The sequence below is a fragment of the Hypanus sabinus genome, chromosome 18, assembly GCF_030144855.1.
Source record: "Hypanus sabinus isolate sHypSab1 chromosome 18, sHypSab1.hap1, whole genome shotgun sequence".
Classification (NCBI taxonomy): domain Eukaryota; kingdom Metazoa; phylum Chordata; class Chondrichthyes; order Myliobatiformes; family Dasyatidae; genus Hypanus; species Hypanus sabinus.
This window is the reverse complement of record NC_082723.1, coordinates 36,257,163-36,269,300: the sequence shown is the minus strand read 5'-3', so window position 1 is coordinate 36,269,300 and position 12,138 is coordinate 36,257,163. Positions and strand designations below refer to the sequence as shown.

Here is a 12,138-nt window from a genome sequence, read left to right as displayed (position 1 = left end):
GCCTATCACAACAATAGGTCTACAGTGGCTGCAATCTCACTGGCCCTCCACTCTGCCTTGCATCACCTGGACAGTAATAATATCTACAGCAGGCTGGCATTCAACACAATCATACCCTCTGTTTTAATCAACAAGCTCCAAAATTGGGCCTCTGGATCCTTGATTTTCTCACTGGGAGACCAGTCTGTGCGGATCTGAAGTTCCATCCCCTCCTCTTTGACAGTCATCACTGGTTGATGCACCATCAATAACTCTCCGAGACATGAGGTGAGATATTGGCTTTTATTGACTGGAAGAAAGAACAAGCAGCAATTGACCACCATGCTACATCCTGGAGACTGAGGGCAGGTCTCAGGCCCCAATCGCTTTTATACCGGGGTCTGTGGGAGGAGCCACAGGAGCAGTCAGCAGGGGGTCGTGTCCAGTCAGGTATATGTAGTTCACCACACTGGTGCACCTCAAGGATGCCTTAGACTCTCTCTACACCCATGATTGTGTGGCTAGGAACAGTTCAAACGCTCAATAAATTTGCCGATGACAAGAAGTACTGTTGGCAAAATTTTTAGATGGTGATGAAAGGTGTACCGGAGTGAGACAGATCAGGTGATTGAATGGTGTCGCTGCAACAACGTTGCACTAACCATCAGTTAGACCAAGGAATTGCTTGTATACTTCAAGAAGGGGAAGTCGAGGGAACACACACCGGTCCTCATTTAGGGATCAGAAGTGGAAAGGGTAAGCAATTTTAAGTCCCTGGGTGTCACCATCAGTGAGGATTTATCCTGGGCCCAACATATTGATGCAATTACAAAGAAGGCACAACAGCAACTATATTTCATTAGGAGTTTTAAGAGAATTAGCATGTCACCAAAGACACTTGTAAATTTCTATAGATGTACCATGGAGAGCATTCTCAAAGAAGAGGAAATCTGCAGATGCTAGAAATCTGAGCAACACACACAAAATGCTGGAGGAACTCAGCAGGCCAGGCATTCGGCAGGACTGGAGAGAAAAAAAGCTGAGGAGTAGATTTAAAAGGAGGGGGGTGGGAAGAGAGAAACACCAGGTGATAGGTGAAACCAGGAGGGGGAAGGATGAAGTAAAGAGCTGGGGAGTTGAATGGTGAAAGAGTCAGAAAGCCATGGAAGAAAGAAAAGGAGGAGTACTAGAGCAAGGCAGTGGGTGGGCAAGGAGATAAGGTGAGAGAGGGAAAGGGAGTGAGAAATAGTGAAGGAGGGTGTGGGGTAATTACTGGAAGTTAGAGAAATCGATTGTCATGCCATCAGGCCGGAGACATTCTGACTGGCTGCATCACTGTCTGGTATGGAGGGGCCACTGCACTGGACTGGAAAAAACTGCAAAAAGTTGTAAACTCTGCCAGCTCCTTCATGGGCACTACTTATAGAATTAATTTATTTTTGTTTATAAATTCTTATTGTAATTTAAAATTTTTATTATTGTGTAGTATGAAAACAAATTCCACACCATATGTCAATGATATTAAGCCTGAAAAAAAAATCGCATCTAAAATTAATCTAAGCTGAGTCAACATGGATCTGCTTGTAGGGCATTTAATCACAATTATTAAATGTTTATTTTGTTGATGGTTTTGCTTTGCACCAGAGATTACTAACTTTTGTATGTTCTTAATTGTTTTCCTAGATTCTATTCTAATATCTCAATCCACTTAGTTCATTCATCATTGGTTTTGGTGCGTTGGGTATCAATTCATTCCCAGTTAACCTCTAATTTTTAATAACTGCAGACATGACAACAATGGTGTGTAATGGTACTGTCAAAACACTGGTGTTGGTCAGACAGATTTTGTGCTCAACCCTAATAAATTTAGAATTTGGTTCCTAATTCGGATTCTCTTTCTAATACTTTAGCACGTATGTACTTCCTGTTTTCAATTATCACTCTTAAAATTTTCTCTCATTCCCGGACCCTACAGTAAGTCCAACTCAAATTCCCAGTGCCATTCTCAAACCCTCGTATGAAACTGAACACTCGCTCTAACCTATCACAATCTACAATTACTTCAGAAACAAACTTGAAGCAAATCCAATCCACACTCAAACTATCAGCACCTACCCCAAAAACTGCACCAACCCTAACCCAAGTCTGGCAACAGGCAATTAGTTTGATCCCAACTCAAAGACCATGCAAACCAATATGCCAATGTTGAGTAAAAACAGAAATTGCTGGAAAACATTCAATAGATCAGAAAGCAAACAACTTGGATCCCAAAAATGGCAACCAACAGAGAAAGTAACCAGTAATGACATATAAAAGAATAGCTCATAACAATTCACCCTCATATCTATCTCATTAGTAAAATAATAACTGTGTGAGTGGACAGTGTTAGAGTGGTCAGGCTTTGGCCCAACAGGCTTGGGCAAGAACAGGCTCAGGCTAGAACTCAAGTTTGGGAAGTGAGAGACATGCCCGGTGCAGGCAGGACAGTAACTCAGGCAGTGGAATGCTCCTGCTGTGAAATGTGAAATTGTCTCCCTGATGACTACGTCTGTTGGAAGTACCCACCATCAGCTCCTGACTAACAAAGTCAATGAACTGGAGCTGGATCTGGATGCACTCAGGATCAGCTTCATTGACAAATCTTTTACTGAGGTGGCCGCACCCAGAGTGCAGGCTCCAGGTGACCACTGGGAGAAGTAAGCAGTCAATGCAGGGTTCCCCTGTGGCCGTTCCCCTCAGCCACAAGTATACCCCTTTGGACACTGCAGGGGAGGGGAATGACCTATCAGGGCACAGCAGCAGGGCCCAGGCCAGTGGCACTGTGGCTGGCTCTGAGGTTCAGCAGAGAAGAGTAAGGTAAGGCAGAGCAGTAGTGATAGATGACTTGGCAGTTAGCGGGACAGATAGGAGATGCTGTGGCTGCAAAAGAGAAGCCAGGCTGGTGTGTTGCCTCCTAGGTGCCAGGGTCCAGGATGTCTCAAAGCAGCTGCAGAAGGTTCTCAAGAGGGAGGATCTGTAGCCAGAGACTGTGGTGTACAACGATGCCAATGACATAGGTAGAAAGGGGGAAGAGGTCCCGCACAATGAGTATAGGGAGTTAGGGAAAAGGCTGAAGACAGGACCCGTGAGGTAGTCATCTCCGGATTATTCTCAGTGACACACGCTAGTCAGGGCAGGAATAGGATGCTGGTACAGAGGCACGAATGGCTGAGGAAGCGGTGCAGAGTTTCCGATTTCCTGATCATTGGGATCTCTTCTGGGGAAGGTATGACCCTGTACAAAAAGGGTGCACCTGAACCCAAGGGGAGCTAATATCTTTGCAGGCAAGTTTGCTAAAGCCGTTGGGGGTGGGGGTTAAACAAATTTGACAGGGAGATAGTAACCGAAGTGATGGGGCCGAGGATGGGGCAGTTGGTATACAAATTGATGCAGTGAGACTGTGAGGATGGACAAGCAGGTGACAGGGCAAAGCTGCAATCAGTGGGATGAGGTGAAGTGCAACTTGGGGGCAAAATTGAAAAGGTTAATGAATACAGGTTTGAAGGAGTCATATTTGAATGCACGTCGTATATGGAATAAGGTAGTTGATCCTGCAGCTCAATTAGAGATGGGCAGCTATGACACGGTCACCACTGAGTTGGGAGTTTAACATGCAAGGATACATCTTGTATTGAAAGGAAAGGCATGTAGGCAGAGGGGCGGCACGGATCTACTGTAAAAATGAAATCAAATCCTTACAAAGAAGATGTAGAATCCTTGTGGGTAGAGTTAAGAAACTGAAAGAGTAAAAAGATCCTGATAGAAGTTATATACATGTCTCTGGACAGTAGCCAGGATGTGAGATATAAATTTCAATTGGAAGTAGAAAAGGCATTTAATAAGGGCAATGTTATGATAGTTGTGAGACGGTTTCAATATACAGGTAGATCGGGAAAATCAGGCTGGTGCTAGATCCCAAGAGAGAGAATTTGTAGAGTGCCTGTGAGATGGCTTCTTAGAGCAGCTTGTGGTTGAGCCCGCTAGGGGAAAGGCAATTACAAATTGGGTGTTGTGCAAAGAACCAGATTTGATTAGGGAGCTCAAGGTAAAGGTATCCTTGGGAGGCAGTGATCATAATATGATGGAATTCCTTCTGCAGTAAAGGGAAATACAGAGAAGCTGGCCAAGGTTGATTGGAAGGGGCACTAGTAGGGATGACGGCAGAACAGCAAAGGTTAGAGTTTCTAGGCGCAGGATAGATACATCCCTAAAAAGATTAAGTATTGTAAAGGGAGAATGAGGCAACTGTGGGTGACAAGGGAAGTCAAAGACAACATACTGTAGAAGAAAAAGAGAGGGCATATAATATGACAAAAATACTGGGTAGTTAGAGGACTGGGAAGCTTTTAAAAACTAACAGAAGGCAACTAAAAATAACCATAAGGAGAGAAAAGATGAAAGATGAAGGTAAGCTAGCCAAAAATATCAAAGAGAATACCAAAAGCTTTTTCAGATTTATGAAGAATAAAAGAAAGGTGAAAGTGTATATTGAACTGCTGGAAAATGACACTGGAGATATGACTGGTGAAAGAACTTAATAAGTATTTTGCGTCAGTCTTCACTGTGGAAGACACTAGCAGTATGCCAGAAATTCAAGGCTGTCAGAAGACTTTTGTGAGGGTAGTTGCTATTACTAAGGAGAAAGTGCTTGGGAAGCTGGAAGGTCTGAAGATAGATATGTCACTTGGTTCAGATGGACTACACCCCAGGATTCTCAAAGAGGTAGCTGAAAAACTTGTGGAGGCATTGGTAAATATCTTTGAAGAATCACTAGATTCTGTAATGGTTCTGGAGAACTGGAAAATTCCACTCTCCAAGGGAGGAAGGCAGAAGAAAGGAAATTATAGCCCAGTTAGTTTGCCTCAGTGGTTGGGAAGATGTTGGTGTCCATTATCAAGGAAGAGGTTTGGGGTCTCTTGGGGGCACGGGAGAAAGGAGACCAAATTCAGCTAGGCTTCCTTAAGGGAAAATCTTGTGTGACAAACTTCGGAATTCTTCGAGGAAGTAACAGGTAGGATAGACAAAGGAGAGTCAGTCAATGGATGTTGCTTCCCTGGACTTTCAGAAGGTGCCAACACGTGACTGCTGAACAAAATAAAAGCCCGTGGTATTACAGGGAAGACACCAGCATGGATAAAGGATTAGCTGACAGGCAGGAGGCAGAGTCAGAATAAAGAGGGCCTGTTCTGATTGGCTGCTGGTGACAAGTTGGTTAGATTTTGGAGTTTTCAGCTGAAATTGGTGTCAGGGTTCAAATTTACTGATTAATTTGTACAATCATTTACAATTGCAATTAGGACTTTAGAAATTTGAAGCTTTTGGCTAAGTTGATGACAAATTTGTGTCTGGTCAGCTGGAGTTTCTGCTGATGTTGAGTAAGAAATCTCAAGTCTGGAGTAAGATCATTGTGGGTCCTGTGGTTGGGAATCTGGTTGTTTTAGACTTCCTATGGCGATTGGGACAGCTCATGTCTCGTGGGGGATTCAGCCTGGACAAATAATGGGGATTTTCATTGATGCTGCACTAATGGTTAATGTGGGGCTCAAGGCAGAGAAATTGTTAAGTACCTTACTGGTATGAGGTTTTAGATTAATATCTATTTTGTACATAAACTGAATCCTTTCGTCCAATTCATCATTGCTAATTAAGATAACCATTTAAACTAATCCTATTTGCCTGAAACTTTCCTATTCAAGTACTGTCCAACAAGTTTGAAACATTGTAACTGTACCCTCTGTGTGAAAACATTTGCCCCTCGGGTCTCCTTTAACCCTTCTCACTCTTATTAAAATCTGTGTCCTCTAGTTTTAGACTTCCTTAACCCGGGGAAAACAGACTATCTACTCTGTCTGAGCTTCTTATAACTTTATAAACTTCTGTTAGGTCACCCCCTCGGTTTCCCTCATTCCGGGGGAAACCGGTCTCAGCCTAGCCAATCTCCCTCCCGCTCACCAAATTTAAGCCCTCCAGTCTTGATGAATCTTTTCTGCACGGTGTCGAGCTGACTCCTATCCCTCCCACAGCGTGGTGACCAGAATTCAAGTGTCGCTGGCCTGTCTCCCGGTACCAGTCGCAGTTTCTCGTCCTTCCCACAGCGGGCGTGTGGTCCCGGGACATTTCACTGCTGCGAGCGGCGTCGCTGCTCACTGCCAGCCCTTGACTCCGCGAGTTCGGCCCGGGGCTCAGAACCCCACTCGCTTCTCAAGATGCCCGCGGGGCAACAGGCGCAGGGTAAGAAACTTCCACTTCGGTCGGGGGAGGAAGCCGTTCCTGTGAGGGCGCCTGGTCTGAATTCTGTGTGTTTTGTTTTTCATTCACACTTTCAAGGTGGCAAAATGTTCGGGATCCTCAAAGCGCAACAGGAGGAGCGATTGGCTAGTGTTAATAAGGTGAGTGGGCTGTTTGCCGCCATCCCTCCGAGTTCCTTTCCAGTTTCTGTCTGCTCTTTGTCTTTCATTCTGCTCTTCACATTATTTTGCTTTGTCTTTATGTTGCTCGGTATTCGCGCTCTCTTGGCCACCTCGTTTATACCCAAGTTATACACGGATTTTATACACTATGAATTTCTCTGCGTCGTCTTTGCTTGGCGCCATACCCGCCCGTCTGTTCCAAAGCCCTCAAGCCGCTTTCCCACCCTGGAAAACAGTCCCTATCAGATCCCGGTATTTCTGAAGCGATATGTCTTAGAGATTAGTCTCTGAATTTTTCCATTACATCATCTTTTCTTCGAATAGTGTTCCAGATCAATAAGCATGCCCTACTTTCGCCGATCACTTCAACAATATACTTTGTTCATAATAGTTACTAATATTTTGCCGTTCACGGCAACACTCCACTTAGCAAGAAGATTAACACCACATCAGCTTGACAGCACACACAAAACGCTGGAGGAACCCAGCAGGTCAGGCAGAATCTCTGGAAAAAAATTCCTGCTAAAGGGTTTCAGCCCAAAACGTCGACTGTGCTTTTTTTTTCCCATAGATGCTGCCTGACCTGCTGAGTTCCTCCGGCATTTTGTGTGTGTGGCTCGGATTTCCAGCATCTGAAGATTTTCTCTTGTTTGTGACAGCAGCTTGACACTAGCTTTCCCTTTACTTACATAGCAATATCCAAATTTAGTGGGCTACACTGGAGTGTCAGACACCCTCCTACCAGTGTAGAATATAGGAAGACCTCTAACATTAGCCTTTCCCACCACAGTAGTGGGCAGCATTGGTAACGTAGTGGTTAGCACGGCTGGTATACTGTGCCCGTAATCCTTACAGTCGCTGTCTGTAAGGAGTTTGCACGTTCTCCCCGTGACAATGTGGGTCTCTTCCAGGTTCCCCTGCACCACAGATGGGGTTCGGGTTAGTGAGTTGTGGGCATGTAGGCACTGCAAGTATGGTGACGATTGTGGGCTGCCCCAGCACAATCCTCGGACCGTGACGGTGGTTGGTGGAATGCGACAAGTAAAGCTGATCTTTAGCTTTTATTCTGCGCGCCAGGCTGCAGCTGGTACCTCAGCCCCTAGTCAGGGGTCTTGGAATGTGTAGCAGTTGTTCACAGATAACTGGAAGATAAAGTTTCAGTCAGACCAGACGGGCTCGTTCACTGAATAATAACCGACCAGTGGCAGACAATCCTCGTCTCTTTGACCTTAACCCACATTCACACACAGTCTGAATGTGTACGGTTCAGGGTGAACCACTTCTGACACAGGAGGCTGCGGCTTGCTGTGAACACTATTCGAGTTCCCTCTGTGAATTTAGCAAATCGCCCTCTCCTCATCAGTGCTCTTGGGTCCCAATACTCAGGCAGGACGAGCTGGTGCTAACATATTTACAAATCGCCCTTTCCTCATCAGTGCTCTTGGGTCCCAATACTCAGGCAGGACGAGCTGGTGCTAACATATTTACAAATCGCCCTCTTCTCATCAGTGCTCTTGGGTCCCAATACTCAGGCAGGACGAGCTGGTGCTAACATATTTACAAATCGCCCTCTCCTCATCAGTGCTCTTGGATCCCAATACTCAGGCAGGACGAGCTGGTGCTAACATATTTACAAATCGCCCTCTCCTCATCAGTGCTCTTGGGTCCCAATACTCAGGCAGGACGAGCTGGTGCTAACATATTTACAAAACCCAATGTTGTGTTGCCAACCCTTGAAGGTTATGTCATGAAAAAATTAAAGACTTTAAATGTAACAGAAACTTTTCTTGGCCTCCGGAGGTTACTAAGTGCTTTATAGTCAATTACTTCTTTTGAAATATAGATAAACATGGCAGCCCAATCTATGCATGCAAGATTTCATCAGCAGCAACATAAGGATGCTATTTAAATGTTTTACTGATTATAGAGGCGGGGGATAAACATTAGCCAGGATCACGAGCTGTTCTTCAAACAGTGCTTTAGGGAGGAGGTGTAATTAAACGATAAGATTACTAACTTTGTGTTCTGTAAGGGACGACTGATAGGGATCAAAGGGCAAGTGAATGGTGTTCTGGTACAGTCGGTGAAAATCTGCTTGGGTGATAGAATAAGCTTGAGAGCTGAATGGCCCATTTTACAAATATACTTCAGTAGTAATAAGAACTCCCACTGATCCCTGCTTTTCTTACAGCAATTAGACTTCATAGACTTAGGGGATCAAGACAGATTACCCAGTGCTCCAATACAATGTTACCCTGTATGTGTCTCAGAACAACCCAAGTGTGCAACAGTTGATTCTACCAGCAAGTCCGCAGGAGATGGAACAGATAGTTTGAATTACAGATTAAGGCAATGTGTCATGAGTTGCATTTTTGAACGTGTGGCTGTGGGAGTGTGGTTTGTTCTTGTATTTACTGGCCAGCTGAGCCCCTGCTGCCCTCCTGGGAAATGAATTCCCCAGAATCTGATATTAAGCACAATTTCAGCTGTGGCTGTCAGTAGCTCTTTCAATTGGAGCTTTTAGTTGGTTGCTTTTTTTTTTGTTTCTGATTCAGAGATCATGCCCCATTCCAGAAATTGCAACATGGATTTCTGGATTGACAATGTACCAGATACTGTGGGAATAGTGCCAGGCAGCAGATGCTAAGCATTGGGGACAGAATGTTATATCAAGACACAGTCTGATCTCCCATGTGAAAGTACAAGATCTTTTGGCCCTGCTTTGAAAAAGAATAGGACAATTCTCGTTGGTGTCCAGGTCAATACTGAAAGCATCTCTCACTGGCATCCTGCCATATATACAGTTCTAAATTAATGTTTCTAAATTCGGATTTCTTGGACTTTGTGTTATGGGAAGTTCCTGTAAAATGCTCTTCCTACATTAAAACAGTGACTGCTGGATTAGCAGCCAAAATTATGGACTATTGATAAAGAGACTTGAGTTTGAATCCCACTTGAATTAGGCAACTCAAGAAACTATACACAGTGGATTCCAGTAAATTCGGCTATTGTTTCATCAGGGCAGGCATTTACTTGGAACAACTCTTTAAAGAACAAAAACTAAATTGAGAAAATAGATGGAATTACTTTTGTTTATTTGGTTAATTATGTCAGTTAACTGGGACAGTAGACTGTTACCAAACTGTTTCTAACTAGCGTCAGTCACATGCACTTGCCTTGTCGTTAGACACCACACCGTACTTAGAGTGATCCATTTTAAATAGTGTCAGTTGTGTGTGTTTGTGTTCCAAAGGCAGAGATTTTCATCACCGAGAGTTAGCAAGAAATTAGCAGTAAGACAATTTGGAACTGTTTTGTCCAACACGGTTCCAAGCATTGAACCCTGCAGATGTCAGAAATGGCCAAGAGTGAAAATGAAAATATTTCACTACTTCAACAAGTTAGGAATTATGGATAATTTGAAGATATTGACAATGTTACAATGAAAGTGAAGATTTGGAAGATGTCGTTGTCTAAAGGGTGTATGAATGCAGTCCATTATCCGCACTAGTTGTCTGCGCTGATTTTGTTCATAGCATACACTGGATAAATTCCTCAGCTGATAACTATTAGGAACTTCTCCACAGTTTTAAAGTACTGTAGAGGTACTGGTAGTGTTCGAATTTGTTCTGTATTTCATTTAAATGGTAGTTTATTTTTTATACTTTTTCATTATTTCCATGAAATTTCAGCAAATTGGGGCAGCCACTTAATTGGGACAAAATGTACCGGTTTCGATGTGTCCCAATTAACTGGAATTATATTTAAAAAAAACACACACACACACACACACCCCCAAGTCTTGGGCGCCCTAGATTTTTTTATAGCAGTTTTGTTTTACATATTTATATTTTGTCTTCTGCATTAATGTGTCAGTAGAAAAGTGCAAAATTTTGATTTCCAAACTTTAATTTTCCAAAAAATTATATGTTACAAAGAAGTATTTTTATTTCATTAAGGAAAGTAACATATTAAGTAGTAGATGATTTTTCAAATAAAAACTTGATTACTTAGTAGGTATAGCCTAGTGCATGATTAAACGAAGATAACAAGCAGGTACTAAGATCAACGATATAATATATTGAATGGTCTAAAGGAATCAAACTGAGCGAAGGACAACCAAACTAAAAGGTGAGGGGTGTGGCAGATGTGATAGTTTAACCTGTAAATCGTCAATTCTTACACCATGAGAAGAATGAGTATTGCAACAAGACACAAGTTGGTCATCCTGCATCAGCAAGGTCTCTCCCAAACAGAAATTTCACAGCAGACAGGAGTTTCAAGATGTGCTGTCCAAGCTCTTCTGAAGAAGCACAAAGAAACAGGCAAGGTTGAGGACCAGATATGCAGTGGTTGAGTGCATCAAACTGACATCTCTTCTAATCCAGAAAAAGCCCAGCACCACTGGAATACAAGTACACCCCTCTGCAGTCTGGAGAAATCTTGTCAGAACTGGTCTTCTTCGAAGAGTTGCTGCCAAAAAGGCTGTTCTTGCAAAGTGAAAACAAAGCCAAGAGATTTTCCTCTGCACAAAAGCACAGGGACTGGACTGGGGTACTGAACAACGGCAACAAGTTCTCTGGATTGATGAGTGAGAATTTGGAATCTTCGGCAGTTTGTACGTAGAAGAGCTGGAGAGTGCTACATGGATGAGTGTCTGCAGCCTGCAATGAAGCACGGTGGAGGTTCCCTGCAAGTTTCGGGGTGCATTTCTGCAAATGGAGTCGGTGGTCTGGTGAGAATGGATGGAATCCTCAATGCTGTTAAGTTCAAGCAGGTTGTTACCCATCACACAGTACCAAGAAGGAGGCATCAGATTGGTCCCGATTTCATTCTGCAGCAGGACAATGACCCAAGCACAGGGCCAAAGTCATAAAGAACTATCTTCAGTGAAAAGAAGAACAAGGGGATCTGCAACAGATGGTGTGGCCTCCACAGAGCTCTGATCTCATCATCAGGGCTGTCTGGGATACCCTGGAGAGACAGAAGCAAGTGAAACAGCCAAAGTCTGTAGAAAAACTCTGGCAAGTTCCCCAAGATGCTGGGAACAACCTACCAGCCGATCTTGTTATAAAACTGTCTGGCAGTGTACCTGAGAGAATTGATGCAGTTTTTAATACAAAGGGTGGTCACACCAAATATCGATTTGATTTAGTTTTTTTGGTGTTTACTGCTCTTTAGAATACATTTTTTTGATATTAAGAAACTTTTCATTCTTTTTGAAATTATTTCCCTTAGCAGATTTTTTTAGATATGCCAAAGACTTTTGCACAGTACTGCACTGCATATATATGTATACATACACATGTTGTGCATTCAGAGATGCCCTTCTGCACAACACTGTTGTAACACATGATTATGTGAATTACTATCGCCTTTGTGTCAGCTTGAACCAGTCTTGCCATTCTCTTCTGACCTCTCTCATTAACAAACATTTTCACCCACAGAACTGCAGCTCAGTGGGTTTTATTTTGCACCTAGAACTTTTTGAACTCTAGAGATGGTTGTGTGTGAAAATCCCAAGAGATCAGCAGTTTCTGCGATGCTCAAACCACCCCATCAGGCACTAATGTTTTATGATCAATGTCAGCTCACAACTTTTCCCCATTTTGATGTTTGGTCTGAACAACACCTGAACCTCTTTTTTTTTTAATAATTTTTTTTATTGAAATTTCAAATAGGTTACAGAAAGAAAAAAAAATCAACCCTT

General features: G+C 43.2%; 1 protein-coding gene across 1 annotated transcript in view; it reads left to right on the top strand.

Annotated features, from left to right (window-relative positions):
• The first annotated feature begins 5,382 nt into the window (after window positions 1–5,382).
• Window positions 5,383–12,138, top strand: part of LOC132407488 (allograft inflammatory factor 1-like) — a 42,946-nt gene continuing 36,190 nt past the window's right edge. Inside the window, exons 1-3 of the mRNA XM_059994103.1 lie at window positions 5,383–5,592; window positions 6,042–6,249; window positions 6,346–6,407. Coding sequence (XP_059850086.1) covers window positions 5,467–5,592; window positions 6,042–6,249; window positions 6,346–6,407 — 396 coding nt within the window. The 5' untranslated portion in view covers window positions 5,383–5,466. The remainder of the gene's footprint in view (window positions 5,593–6,041; window positions 6,250–6,345; window positions 6,408–12,138) is intronic.